Source organism: Podarcis gaigeae (assembly GCF_964106915.1).
Source record: "Podarcis gaigeae genome assembly, chromosome: 9".
NCBI lineage: Eukaryota > Metazoa > Chordata > Lepidosauria > Squamata > Lacertidae > Podarcis > Podarcis gaigeae.
Window position 1 is genome coordinate 25,275,964 of NC_139685.1, and position 15,096 is coordinate 25,291,059.

General features: G+C 44.0%; 1 protein-coding gene across 8 annotated transcripts in view; it reads left to right on the top strand.

Moving 5' to 3' along the window:
• The window catches only part of DLC1 (DLC1 Rho GTPase activating protein), a 256,092-nt gene that overhangs the window by 90,959 nt on the left and 150,037 nt on the right, over positions 1–15,096 (top strand). For all 8 annotated transcript variants that reach the window (XM_083755331.1, XM_083755333.1, XM_083755325.1 and 5 more), the window contains one exon: positions 8,275–8,308. In XM_083755331.1, the coding sequence (XP_083611457.1) occupies positions 8,275–8,308 (34 nt within the window). The remainder of the gene's footprint in view (positions 1–8,274; positions 8,309–15,096) is intronic.

The window sequence follows — 15,096 nt, forward strand, 5'->3', positions numbered from 1 at the left end:
AAGCAACACTTTGAATTAGTGTGGCCAGGTGAAAAAGAGGACGGGGCTCCTGTAGCTTTAGTAGTTATGTGTAACAGCAGTTAAAGGTGCAAGAATCATAGAATTGTAGAGTTGAAAGGGACCCCAAGGGTCATCTAGTCCAACCCCCTCCAATGCAAGAATCTCAGCTAAAGTATCCATGGCAGATGGCCATCCAATCTCTGCTTAAAACCTCCAAGGAAAGAGAACCCACCACCTCCCGAAGGAGATTGTTCCACTGTCCAACAGCTCTTACTGTTGGAAACTTTTTCTGTATGTTTAGTCGGAATTTCCTTTCTCCTTTCAATAACTCTGCCCTTTTTTCTTTCTTACTTTTTTGTCTGGGTGCCCCACTTTGAATTGTGTTTGAAAGGGAATAGAGGGTAGATATCTGTCTGTGTACAACATGCTTGTGACCCCCAGTCCTTGGCAGATGCTGCACTAGCCACAATGCTCCAGTGTCTATATCTAGATATGTATATCTCAGTCTCTCCAGCAAGAATTCTGACCTCACCAGGCCAGCTTGAATTGCTGGGCTGAATTTGCTTGTATGTGAAAAGCAGCCAGATAGTTGTTCAGGCAGCAGCGCTAGATAAAATTTGTAGAAACGGAATTTGTCTAACTTGCAGTCCAGCCTTTTGTATTTCTTTCTTCCCAGAGAGAGCAGACTACCAAAACTAAGATCTGGCATGTTTTCCTTAGAAAGGGACAGTCCTCTAGAGCAGTGTTTCCCAACCTTGTGCCTCCAGATGTTTTTGGCCTACAACTCCCATCATCCCTAGCTAGCAAGACCAGTGGTCAGGGATGATGGGAGTTGTAGGCCAAAAACATCTGGAGGCACAAGGTTGGGAAACACTGCTCTAGAGACCTAATGCTTTTCATCCATCAGCGAAGGTTCTGTTGGGGTTCATTTAGGCAACAGCAGGTCTTTTTCTCCTCTCAAGCTAAGAGTCATTAGTTTAGCTAATGTTTATCTTGCAAAACCTTTTACAATCACAAACGCATCAATAAAACCCCAAAATCTGGCAAATTTAATTGCTAGAAAATAAAAAGTCTACTTGTATCTTAAGGGCTGGTAATTAAAATCTCATGTTCCCTTCTTATTTCAGCAACCACAAATGTGATGTTCTCATGAAATCTTTAAAGTTTATTGCAAAGACTCAAGAGTACTTTACACATGGTTCAGACATGACTCTGGTGATTTGGGCTATTTCTATTGCCTCATGAATGAATATCTGTCTTGAGACCCGAAATGATTGTTTCATGTTATTAAAATATATTCATAATCCACAATGCCATTGATCTGCATCTGCTTCATATTTAATATTAGAACAGTTGAGGGGGCAGGGATGAGGGTGACTCATAGATAATATATGCTCCATGTTTCCTCTTTTATTAGATGGCTAGTCTAATGTGCCTCCTATATGGTTTGTTACTCCAACATGACTTATAGAGAACCTAGCCTTCTACGGAGCTTGCATCTGTGCATTTAAAGCAGTATTAAACCATTTAATACAGCCATGGCTTCCCCCAAAGAACCCTGGGAAGTGTAGTTTGTTAAGGGTGCTGTGACTTGTTGGGAGTTCCCTGTTTCCCTCATAGAGCTTTAATTTTCCAAGTTCCCTGGGGAGAGGGATTGGCTGTTAAATTGTAGCTTTGTGAGATGAATAGGGGTATGACGCGGGTGGCACTGTGGGTTAAACCACAGAGCCTAGGACTTGCCAATCAGAAGTTCAGCGGTTTGAATCCCTGTGACGGGGTGAGCTCCCGTTGCTCGGTCTTCTCCTGCCAACCTAGCAGTTCGAAAACACGTCAAAGTGCAAGTAGATAAATAGGTACCGCTCCAGCGGGAAGGTAAATGGCATTTCCGTGCGCTGCTCTGGTTCGCCAGAAGTGGCTTAGTCATGCTGGCCACATGACCCGGAAGCTGTACGCCGGCTCCCTCGGCCAATAAAGTGAGATGAGCGCTGCAACCCCAGAGTCGGCCACGACTGGACCTAGTGGTCAGGGGTCCCTTTACCTTTACCTTACTGCTTTAAAGGTATAGAGTAGATGGGGCCTGAGTCAGACCATTGGTTCATCTAGCTCAGTATTGTCTACACTGACTGCCAGAAGCTCACCAGGGTTTCAGTCTTGGATACTGCCCAACCCTTACCTGGAGATGGCAAGGATTGAACCTGCAGGCAATACAGATAATCTGCCACGGGGCTATGCCTCTGGCCCCTCCCCAGTCCATCTTTGTCGCTTGATTCTGGCCAGCAATGACTTTTCTGACTTCCATATGCTGACTTTGTCTGTTCTTTGACAATGCAGACAAAGTTGCTGTAAGGAACGCTCGGGTAAATGCTAGACTACTGCAATGCAGTCAGTGTGGGCAACCTATTGGAATGTGTTCAGCAACTACTGCATGTCCAAAATGTTGCAGCTGTGTTGCTGACATAGCTAACACCTAACTCCAATTCTCAAGTAATTGTACTGGGTACCAGTAAGTTTCGTGGTCCAGTTCAAAGTGTTGTTTTTAACCTTTTGACCATAAATGCTCTGGTCTCTGGAGATCTCAAGGAATGCCTCCTCATGGAAATGGGTGGGTTGGGGGATCTCTAAAAGAGAGGCAAACAATTAATCACAGGGTTCTTTAATTGCCAAGAAGATCTTGGCAATTAAAGGGTAAAGGGTAAAGGGACCCCTGACCATTAGGTCCAGTCATGACTGACTCTGGGGTTGCAGCGCTCATCTCGCTTTATTGGCCGAGGGAGCCGGCGTACAGCTTCTGGGTCTTTTGGCCAGCATGACCAAGCCACTTCTGGCGAACCAGAGCAGCGCACGGAAACGCCATTTACCTTCCCGCCAGAGCGGTACCTATTTATCTACTTGCACTTTGACATTCTTTTGAACTGCTAGGTTGGCAGGAGCAGGGACCGAGCAACAGGAGCTCACCTCTTCGTGGGGATTCAAACCGCAGCCTTCTGATCAGCAAGACCTAGGCTCTGTGGTTTAATCCACAGCGCCACCTGTGTCCCTTGTCTTGGCAATTACATCAACATAAATCTGATGTTGGAAGCTGCCCAGAATTGCTGGAGAAACCCAGTCAGATTCAGATGGGTGGGTATAAATACTACCACTACAACTACAACTACAACAACAACAACAGCAACAACAACAACAACAGGACATCCCTATTTTTATTGAACAAGTGTTGGAGGGTATGCACAAACTCTCATGTCTAAGGACCACTGTTAAGGCTTTCTTAACAGCTCATTAGAGGCATTGCAGGTGGTGAACTCTGTGGTGTTTTGTGCTCTTGCAGGTGGCCTGAGCACTGAGGCTAAGAAAAAGCCTTCTGTTTTAGGAAGGCTTTTATGACTTAAATATTCTGTTTCAGCCAGTTGGGTTTTAAGCTTGGCTCTGCTTTATCACGCCTTTAGTTCTTGTTTTATGATCTTGTTTTTATCATTTTTATTGTCTGTACTTTGCTTCAGGGACATCTTTGGCTGGGAAGCAGGTGAAACGATAGATAGGACTGCCTCAGCTGTGTGATGAATACTTTCTGGAGGAAGCAGAGCTTCTTAATAGCTGCATGGCAGGCAAAAATAAAATAATATGCAGGTTTATCCTGCATGGGGATGATGCCATCTCAGAAAGGTTAGGCCTGCTCAGTTTCTATATGTCATATGCAATAATTAAAGGTGTGCACTGAAGATGGCCATCTGAACTTCATTTCCACAGTAGAGTTGCCTATGGGGCCATCAGAATGGTGTTCTATTGAAGGTATGTTTAGGGTTCCTGACACCTGCAAAGTTGTTAAGCTTCTTTTGGAAACCTGACCCAAAATTACTGATTTCAAGCTTTTTGGACTGTTTCAGCTGCTTTTTCCATTGCCATACATCCAGCTTTCCCCTAACGTTTTGCCGATTCAGCAAAATTCCCCCTGGCGCCATTTTTACACCTGGAAACCAGGGTATATCAGGAATTTTCCTGACATATGGCAAGCCTGGTGTATGTTCTGCAGCATGGACTTGACACAATAATAGCACATTAGTGATGGGTTTATTCTGCTTCAATTTCTTCTGCAATGCTACCACATTATTGCTGTCTGGAGGGACAACAAAAGTGGGACAAGAACAAACCAGAACATTTGTGGTTTTAAAAAGTTAATAGGCTTCACATCCAATAACCTCCATTTCCCCAGGACATCGCTGATTGACAGAAGCCACCCCAGCTTCTTAGATCAATCTGTGATGTCCCACTTCCTCTGCTGCTGCCTCTACCAGGTCTCTGCCAGGGAACGCCAGCTCTGCAAGGCCTTCATCAGACCTCTGCTGAGGCTTGGAGGCCCTCTGCTCCCATTGACGTGCTTCAGGAAGCCAGGCAGAACTTCCAGAAGTGCACTTCCAGTGTGGCACTGGCTTCAAGAAGTGTATCAGGAGCCTCACTGGGCCTCATTGAGCTTTGCAGCGACAGTGGCCTCGTCGTGGCAGTGGCAGAGGAGGGAAATGGCACCTGTCGGAAGTATTCAGTAATGTATTTAAAGCAAAATTGACTATAGTGGTACCTCAGAAGTCGAACAGAATCTGTTCCAGAAGTCCATTTGACTTCCTAAGCATTCAGAAACCAAGGCGTGGCTTCCAATCGGCTGCAGGAAGCTCCTTCAGCCAATAGGAAGCCACAGAAGCTGTGTCAGATGTTTGGGTTCCAAAGAACGTTCAAAAACCAGAACACTCACTTCCAGGTTTGTGGCATTCAGGAGCCAAAATATTAGACTTGCATGGGGTGCAAGGTACAACTGTATTTCGTTAAATGGTCAGACGATTAATGAACTATTTTTTTATTATTTAAAAAATGGTTGACAACCCTAATAGTTACTGTGTGGTGTTAGCTAACTGCAACAGATATGAACAAATAGGAACGAGCGGTTTTAAATAGTGACGACATAATTAGTAATTATGTTCTGAGTTTCAGTGTCACATGTGTGAAATAGAAAAGATCTAGAAGGAGATTCTTTTAAACAAAAGTGTATAATTTGATCATGTGGAAGTTATTAGTACAGTTCTTTTGTTTCATCAGGAGTTTGGAATAATGCGAAGCTGCACTGGACCCATCTGGCTGAGCAGGAAAATCCCATTTAATTGCTCTTTTGCCAAAAATGTTAAATCACTTCCTGGGAATGCATTTAATTTAAAGCATATGGAAACTATCGAGGAAGGTCCATAGTGAATTCAAAGCTATGTTTTAGCTGCAAGCATTTTTCATAAGTTACAGTAAGGCATGTTATCCTGCTGGGTTGATAGTATGTTAGCAACCCCTTCCCCACACAAAAAAAAGCCCTTAAGTTTTATGGGGCTTGCTTGCCTGAAGAAGTGATGGAATAATATGTTTTCGCTCCTTATTGTGTTTTTAAGGGAAATAATACTTATCCAGTAGTTTGCTTGATATTCTTAGTTCTTAAGGAAAGCACATATGGGCCGGAGAAGGGAGTAACATGTTGTCATTTCAACAAATGTTTGAATAGTTGATCTTTTTGACATTTCATTTGCTTGGTCTAAATGACGCAACATACTATCTCATTTTCTGTGTTTCATGCTCAGACCTTCTGACCTCGACTGGTTCAATAAATTGGTTTATTGACTGGAAATGTCAAGGTCAAATTTGGCGTTTTTTGTGAAATAGCAGGGGAAATTCAAAGGAACAACAACAAAAAGGTTTTCATAAGATGTACGGTGGGAGGCCTACATGCCCCTGAGGGCAAAATTAGACTGTACTCGAGACATGTGGTAGCTACTGAAAATTGCAGCCCAGTGTCTGCTCTTCTCTGCACTGTAATGTGTGACACAAATATTGTCCTCTCCGCTTAATTGATAAGCCAGTGAAGAGGCAAATGAAGAAAAACCAGAGTTGTCGTGGCTGCATTTTGTCTCATGGGGCACCTGTAGCCCACCAGACATTTCTGGACTACAACCCTCATTAACTCTAACCATTAACCATGCTGCCCGGGGTTTCCTATTCCTGCTTTAAATGCATAGGCATAGTGTTATGTACTGAAGTTTTCACCCTGGGCCAGCAGGGGGATACTGTAGCTAGTTATGCAAATGAAGGATCAAAAGTGACGTTCAGTGATTGGATAGTTTTAGAAAGTTGCTACAATAATGTTGTACTGGAGCTCTATATAAGCAGGCTGACTGAGCCCTTCAGCTCAGTTCTGTTCTGGCCTCTGAATAAACAAGAGTTGTTTGAAGAATCGCTGTGTTGTCTGATATGTTCACCCACAACTTAACACATAGTATCTGGGTAATGATCTGTCACCCAAAGGAGTCTGAATGACATGCAGAAGTGTTTTGGAGTTTTGTTCAGTTTACAATGTGTTTTGTTTTATAATGGGAAAATCTAAATGGATTAGCAGTCCCAGAGACTGTGATCTTCTGCCCACAAAGTAAAATATTTAGGTTCCCTACCTCACACTGTTGCGGTGTGGGGCAGAGATCTGCAACATCCGCACAAGTAATCCATTCAGCTTTCTGTGTCCCAGTGTGCTAGCCCCACCTTTGTCAAATATAGAGGGCGGGACTATATTAGCCCCAAGACTATAAATACTTTTCCAGGAGGTGTGTGTTTTTTTATCTCCCCCATTCTTCCTTCAATCTCAGAGCAATATAGAAACTGTTCCGCTTCAGAGATTAAACAGCATCAGGTATCTTCCAGCAATTCTATATTTTCTTTTACTTACTTATGTATTTACATCCCTCACAAACTGGGAGCAGCTCCCACTTTAAAACAATGAAACAATAAAATATAAAATATCAGTAAAACACTAAAGCAGAGACTCAAAGAAGTAAATGGCAGCAACCTACTGGTAAATGCAGATGGAACTGAAAAGGGCTGAGTATATTTTAAACAATTAAGTCTTTGCCTGATGCTGAAGGAATTTAAGACATGGCACCAGGTGTCTGGAAAGTTCCACAAGTGGGGTGCCACCACAGAGAAGGCTCTTTCCCCTGTCACTTCTTGCCTTGCTTCAGGAGGTGTGGGCACCTTGAGAAGAGGCTCTAGATTTGTAATCTATCCTGCTTCAGTTTAGGAACTGATTTGTTAAGCTACCTCGATCCATTTGTCTATGGCAGGACTGGAGAACCCTGTGGGAGACCAACAACTCTTCATTTGCCATGCTGACCAGGGAGTTGGAGTCCAAGAATATTTAGAGGGCCACAAATTCCCCTTCCATGGTTTATAATGGACTATTGAGCAGGAAGTTCCTGGAATCAGCTTCTATTGTGTGTCAGTTTTAGAGTATGCTCAAAATATTATAGCTTTGAACTAAATTACTAGAGTTTCCATGCCTTTTTTATGTTGAACTCTTTGTAATACAAAGAAAGAATTTAAGACTGCAGTCCTGCATCCACTTACCTGGAAGTAAGCCCTACTGGATACAGTGGGACTTACATTCAAGTAAGCATACATATCACAGACATTGGCCAATGTGAATTTATGAATGTCATGTTTTGGTGCAGCTGAGGACATGGGAGCAAAATCTGGTAATGAGTCACTGGAGAGAGACTATGGGAGAGAGAGATCTGCTCTTCTTCAGATGCTAATCCACATATTGGGAGAGAATAAGCATCTACACCATTATAAATCACTGTTATCTAGCACAGCTGTATATATATTTTCTTGGACTGTCACAAGCAGAACAACGATGCCCCATCATGTGCAATATTTTAGCTTCGTTAGCAGACACATCTGCGCAGGAGGGCTTTGAGAAAGAGAAAATAAAGTTTTTTAAAGGGTCTTTTTGCACATTGGTTTGTTTGCTTGTGTGCTCTTATGAGATGTCTGGGGGGATGGGGGGCGAACCATCGCTCTGTGGTGGAGCACATGTTTCACAATCACAAAGTCTCAGGTTCAGGCCTTGGCAGATCCAGCTGGGAAAAGATCAGGTATCAAGTGAATTGAAAGATCTCTGCCTGAGTCCCTGGAGAGCTTCTGCCAAGCTAGATGGACGAACAGGGAGCTGCAGGCAGACAAATAAGCAGGCGAAGGTATTGTTATAGATTGGGGGGAGGGGGACCCAAATGAACTAATGAACATGCGTGGGTGGTGAGCAGAGACTGCCTCATGATGTCACTCCTAACCAGCAACTGTGTTAATTTTATCTCATATGGATGTCTGAAAGAATACTGAGAGGCAGAGATGTATGTGTGATCATTCATCTCCATTTTTTAAATTCTGTTTTTAGAAATGTAACATCTTTTCCTTCCTTTGCAGGCCATGCCAATTTTTACAGAAAAGGAGAAGGCTGGTAAGTGGCGGGACCCCCCGTTTGTTTTTATTTTCTTTTGGTCTCTGCCCCTAACTTAATTTTTGTACAACATTGGTTTGCATATCGTCATGGAAAGAGCTGAGCTGAAATTTCAGCAGGTGGTGCAAAAACAAGAAACCCAAGAAATAATATTGTACAACTGCAGGGTGTTCATCAGCAGCAGTGCTATTCCATGCCAGGGGAAAAGGTAGTGTCTGATTGTAGCAAAGATTTGTGAAAAGTTCACAACATGAACGGTTTTGTTAAACTGATATGGTAAGAGGCAATATGGTTGCTGCAAAAAAAATATATATACTAGGATCTTGCTTTCTTATTGGTCAGTCTTTGATATTATTTGGTTGGCTGGTGGCTTAGTACTTTGGTGCTTTTGCCTGATGTGGCAGGCGAGGGGAAATTAACGGTGAAAAGGATTGGCACCCACTTTCAGAAGACTGGATGGCAACTGTTTGTGATCAGGGTCTATTCTCCACAATGTTGTACACAATATTTTAGACCCTAAATTTAGAGGCTTTTTGTGGTCAGAGGACAGGACCCCAAGCTTTTCATATTCCATCTCTTCCCCTCTTTGTTCATTGAGCGTTCATCCTGATTTGTTTGCACAAAATTTGTGGAGAAGCTAGATGATGTTGACTGTTGCTTCTGATTTGTTTGTGGGAAGTTATATGACGTTTGTTGCCTCAAGCAGTTGTTGTCTAATGCATTTTCCCAACACTTTCCTTCTTGCAAAAAGTCTGATTTTATGAAGAAAAGCAAGATTGTTGTACATGAGCACTAAATCAGCTTTACTTGCAGTGAATCTGCTGGTATGTGATTGAATCTTTTTGGAAACAGTAATGTTCTGAAAGTGCCCAGTCCGTAGATAACGTAGGGTAACAGTAACTCGTGTCTGTTTTGACTCATTTTGTTGCTTACTACATTGTTCATTGTATCTACAAGGCTAGACGATTTTGTAAGATGTTGCCGTTTTTTTCTGTAAAAGGATATTTTGGTAAGCTGCTTGTTTACCACAATAGCAGTTCCCTGCCTTTCCTTGCAAAGAGCTTAAAGAGGTGTACATTTTATTATTAACTGGAGCTGGGTGACATCTAGTAGATAGAGACTTCCACAAGACCACCCAATGAGCTTCATGGCTGATCGTGGATTCAAATTTAGGCTCCCCAACCCAAGTCCATCTGCTGCCCTACACGGGTTCTCAGTAGACACTAGCATCTTGAACTAGTAATTTTCTGTGACACCTTTGATCTGCAAGTAGAAAAATACAGAGGCAATTAAAAGGGATCCTTAGCTGTTGGAAGCTTCATCCAGTCTCTGATTGTAGCATCAGGCACTGTATGATCCTCACGATGCCACCAGATGGTGAGAGGAACTGAAGACTATAAAGTGACTGAGTGATGACAACATGGGTCAAGCCGCAGTGTGTGAGCTCTCAGCAGGAAGGCCTTTTAAAAGTCACTGCCAACATGCTCCTCTGTCAGTAAACAAGATGCTTTTTTAAAAACTGCCTGGTGAGCCAGAATGCTTTAAACTTTGATCTAAGTGGAACTCTAGTAAGAAAGCATTAAAGACTGCAATAGCTTTTATAAAAGTATTTTGATTAAATTCCCTGTCCTTTTTCTTCTTCCAGTCGATTTTGGCTTGTAAGGTTGGTAAAAAAAATCACAAGCGTTCTGCATCCACAGTATTTTCAGATATCGCCAGAAGAGCTGATTTATTCTTTAAAGAAGTTATCTTCTTTAAGCAGGCACAGAAAATGCAAGGGATTCTGCTAAATAAATAAAAAATGCCTTTTCTCTCAGAAGGAGCTAAGCACAAATGTACACGTCTTCATAAAGAGACAGAAAATTAAGACTTCAGTCAGCCTCAGTTCTTCCTCAGTTGCTTTCACCCCAGCCCAGAGTGCAGATGTGGAACAACTAGGGCAAATAGCCTGGCATATTTATTGGCTATAGTGTAGTTTTATTGCTTTGGCTTGTGATAAGTGCTTTTGGCTAGCTGTAGTATATTTTTAAACGTTGTTTTTTGTAATTTTAGAATTGATGATGATGTTTTAGTGTTTATATGCTACCTTGAAAAGACTTGGTCCAGAAAGGCAGTCTAGCAATTAAATCAGACTACCTCTTTGAAGAAATCTTTGATCAACATGCACATGTTCAACATGGAGCCAAATAACAATAGCATGAGGGGCAGAACAGTGGTGCCCTCCCGACAGTGATGGCACTTCATTCACCTGTGCAGGGATGAAGTGACACAGCATTAGCCCCCCATCACATGCCACTGCAGCATTACATCTGTGTAAAGCCAGGAGGCACAGTTCTGTTCCCCCTCCATATGCTACACCTCCATGCATAGCGCTGATATCTACAAAAAGCTTCAATGGACTACAAATGTATAAGCAATGCAATCACACTTAGTTATTTTTAAGAGCACTTCAGGTCTTGCATGTCTGCAAAAGACCCAAAACCTATACAGTAAAACCTCTGTGAATGTCTGCCTTGTCTAGCTTCCATTCTGGTGAACATCCACAGCAAAGCCGGAAGTACCGGAATGGGTTACTTCTGAGTTTGCCGCTCACGCATGCACAGAAGTGCTAAATCACGCTTCATGCATGCGCAAAAGCGCAAACTGCTCCATGCGCAGACGCAGCCCTTTGCCCTGCATCCTTTTCAGCTAGTGGCCAGGGCTCCGGAACAGATTCTGGCTGCAAAATGAGGTACGACTGTATGCATTTCCTTGCCAAAAAGAAGAAGAAGATCCTTTCCCACTTCTCCTAGTTTTCTATACTGTTACCGGCCACCCCAGTCTCTGCCGAGAAGTAACAAGATTCCAGGGGTCTTGGCCCTTAACCAGGGTTTGTGTTGCCTGGGAATGAGGCACAGTGGAGACCAGTGGCGTAACATGGGTTGCCAGTGCCCGGGGTGGGGAAATCATTGCGCCCTCCTGGTGGACTGGGCAGCCGGGGTGGGGCTCACCAGAGGGGTGCTCCCAGAGCCCACACAGAGAGTGAACGGAGCCTGCCCACTAACCTAACCTGCCTGCCTCTCTACCTCAGCTGCCAGGGCTCTGTGCCTGTCATGGGGGTGGCTGATTGCGGCCCCTCAAAATGTGTGCTCTGGGGCCCCACACTAGTGGAGATTGTCATGTGTCTATGAAGTATTCTACCCCCTTACTAAATTTGGGATTATTGGGAGTCTTCCCCACTCCCCATGAATTCATAACTCCGCTATTATGAGAACTGACTTCCATTGGTTTTGGCTTGCAGCTATGTGGTGACCAACCTGCTAGCCTGACCAGCACTTGTGTCTCTCTGTCAAATGAGCATTTTCAACCTTTCCAGCTTGTCACTCTGCAAAAGCAGTCCCAGCATTGCTTCCTGAACTGCATGGGTGACTGCCAAACCCCAATAAATTTTAATGGACATATTATTGCATTTGGTTGCTCCATTGGCATTTATGGGCTGGGAGAAAGCGTGATGAGGACCATAGTTCCTGGTTCATGTTAGGGAGCGTGTCAGCCTTCCTTTCTTTTTTAAGGAAGAGGAGAAAGTTTTAAGGGTTCTGTCTTTCAGTGAATTCCTTGCTGCTGCTGCTGCTGCTGCTGCTGCTGCTGCTGCTGCTGCTGCTGCTTCTTTTTTTAAAGCCTGTTGGTGAAACCAATAAATGCCCCTCCAGTTTAATACAGTGTCTGTTAGGCAAAAAAACACACTGCATGAGCATTACATGTCAACAATCCAGATACGTTTTGATTGAAAAGATTGGCTGGCTTGCTCTCCCCTCCCTTATCTCATCTTCCTTCTGTGAGTCTGATCCATGGAGGGGGCTTTCCCAGTGAGCCACCATGAGCTGTCAAGTTGGGTTGACAGCCCTGAAGTCATAGGCAGGTTTGCTGGGCCTCTGTGACTTCCTGCTTCGCAAAGAAAGTGGGCAGAGGGACCTAGAGGGCTTTGCTTTGGCTGAAGAAGAGTGGCAGATGAGGAGGACAGTGGCAAACAGGCTCTGTGCCTGCACCTTGGCTGGCATGGGCAGGCCAGAGGGCACTGGGCGGGGACACCAACTTGAACAAAATATTGTGGGGGCCCAGGTAACCCCCACCCCACATCATTGATCATATGATGCAGTGCACACACACCATTTGAATGGGAATGCCCATCAACTTTGTGGGGGCCCAGCCCCCTTTATTATGGGGGCCAAAGTTGGCTCCTATGCAACTGGGCTTACAGATGGCCAATGTAGCCACAGTTAAGTATGGAATGGCAGTGTGAGGGGGGGGGGAGAAGAGAATGTTAATTATGTGCTTCACAATGGAAGTAATGCAGACAACAGTCTAAAGGGGGTCCCCTTCCCATAGGACCATTAACATTACTTAGATGCATCACTGTAAAGAAGGCATCAAGCATTTTTTTCTCAGACTTGGGCTGCCATGGCAGCAACCACAGAAACATCATCACCCCATACTGTTATGTGTCCATGCAGAGGACTAGGATCAGGGAGTCCTGGACTGAAGCTTATTTGAAGGTTTTAGGCTAGGGGTGGCTAACCTGTGATAGCCCTCCAGCTGTGATAGACAACCATATCCATGAGCTCTGACCATTAGTCATGTTGGCTGTGGCTGATGGGATCTGCAGTCCCACAACACCAGCTAGGCCACAGATTCACACCCATGCTCAGAGCAAGTCATAGTTAAATCACTGTATGCTATTAGGAGGATAAAATGTGACAGACCCGGATATGTTGCCCTGAGGTCTTCACAGAAAAAGTGAGATGCAGATGTGTTACATAAACAATGGGCAGTCCCTAGAAGAATCCAGTATTTGGGAGAGAAGCGAAATGCCTTTTAGCTGAGCAACACCTTTCATCTTCACAAAGCATTGACAAACTAATGTCGTTGATGTGTGGTTAAAATCTTATTTGTTTGCACGCTACATTGAAAAGGCTGTGAATATAGGTTATGCATACAGATGTAGGCATTCTGTTGGCCTTTTGGTGAGATGGTTTGCATTTATTTATTTATTTATTTATTTCACAGGCTTATATACAGTGGTACCTCGGGTTACATACGCTTCAGGTTACAGACTCTGCTAACCCAGAAATATTACCTCGGGTTAAGAACTTTGCTTCAGGATGAGAACAGAAATTGTGGGAAGCCCCATTAGCTAAAGTAGTGCTTCAGGTTAACAACAGTTTCAGGTTAAGAACAGACCTCCGGAACGAATTAAGTTCTTAACCCGAGGTACCACTGTACAACCTACGTAGGTCTCATCCACACCACACCTTTAAAGTACACCCCCCCAAAAAAAAAAATCCTGGGAGCTGTAGTTCACCCCTCACAAAGTCACAGTTCCCAGCAGCGTTGACAAACCACAGTTCTCAGGGTTCTTTGGGGGAAACCATTTGTTTTAAAATGTGTTTTTACATGTTGGTGTGACTATATGACCCTTCTCTGCCTAATGATGATCGTTAGAAAGGGCTTTCCAGCAAAATAGGGCAAGCAAGCATAACATTTGTTTTAATACATAAATCAGCATATGACCTGTGCTACTGACTTTGTTTGGGAAGGTACCCGTCATCACTGCATTGCCAAATCAAGTTGAGAGGTGGGGCTTCTCCTTCTCTACCATCCGTTATGCTCTCCTCCTTTTTCATGCACCCTGAGTTCTCCCAGGAGTCTAACATGGTTTGTTCAATGCAAGGAAGGCAATAATTGCTACCAGGAGAACTACCTTTGATGTACCATGCTGTCTTGTCTCTGAAGCTTTCTGCCTGAGTGCTGTACACTGAACAGAAGCAGGCTTGTGTTCTACATTCATGCACGCTCATTACTGAGAATTGTGCCTGGTGGTCATTGTTGGCCTGGGAATATTCTCAGCTACGTTTCTCCATCAAATCCAGATGGTCCTCTGGGGCATCTCTGTGTGTTCAGAATGTTTTCATCCTCTGCTTGCTTGGAAGAAGGAAGCCTATGTCCTTCTTGTCATTCAGTGCTAAAGCAATAATCAGGACAAGAAGAATGCAGTTCTCTATTGCCCAGAGCCCAGATTGGGAAAGACTGTTTGCCAAATTTCTTCTCCCCTGGCTAGAAATACGAATATGCTTCCTTGTCCAAAGCAGTGATGTAACTAGCTAGCACTAGGTAAAATGAAAATATGTATATGCCCTCAGGTTCAGCGTGGTGTTGGGGAATGTTTTGGGAATACACATATGAATGACAAATCCTTCTTTGGTTTACGTAGGACCTGGGTGAAGTTAAAGATGGCATGTAGGTTCATGTTGCGACAATTGCAATGGTTGCCTACCCATAGCTGCAGTACTGCCAGCCATAGCTCAGTCGCAAAGCACGTGCATTGCCTGTGAGAAATTCCCGGTTTAGTCCCTGGCAAAGGGCTGGGGAAAGACTCCTTTCTGAGAGGCTGGAGAGCTCTGCCAGTCAATGAAGACTATAGATGGACAACCTGTAGTCCTTGACCTAATATAATAAAGGATGTCAGCTCACCTTTGGCCCCGCCCACTTGTGGCATGTGGCATGCAAGTGATTACGTCAATGGAAGGCAACCCTCAAAAGAAACAAATGATTCCCAATCCCAGGTGTAGTCAACACTGAGCTAGAGTGACCAGCAGTTTGACTCATCCGAAAGCAGCTTCATATGTCAATAACTTTTGCTGGTGTCAGTCTGTCTCAGGAAACAATGGAGTGCTCTTCCAGGCGCTACACTGGCAGCACTGAAGTGACCTCCCTAGGGTGCAAGCCTGGGCAGTGTGTATGGAGATCTGGGC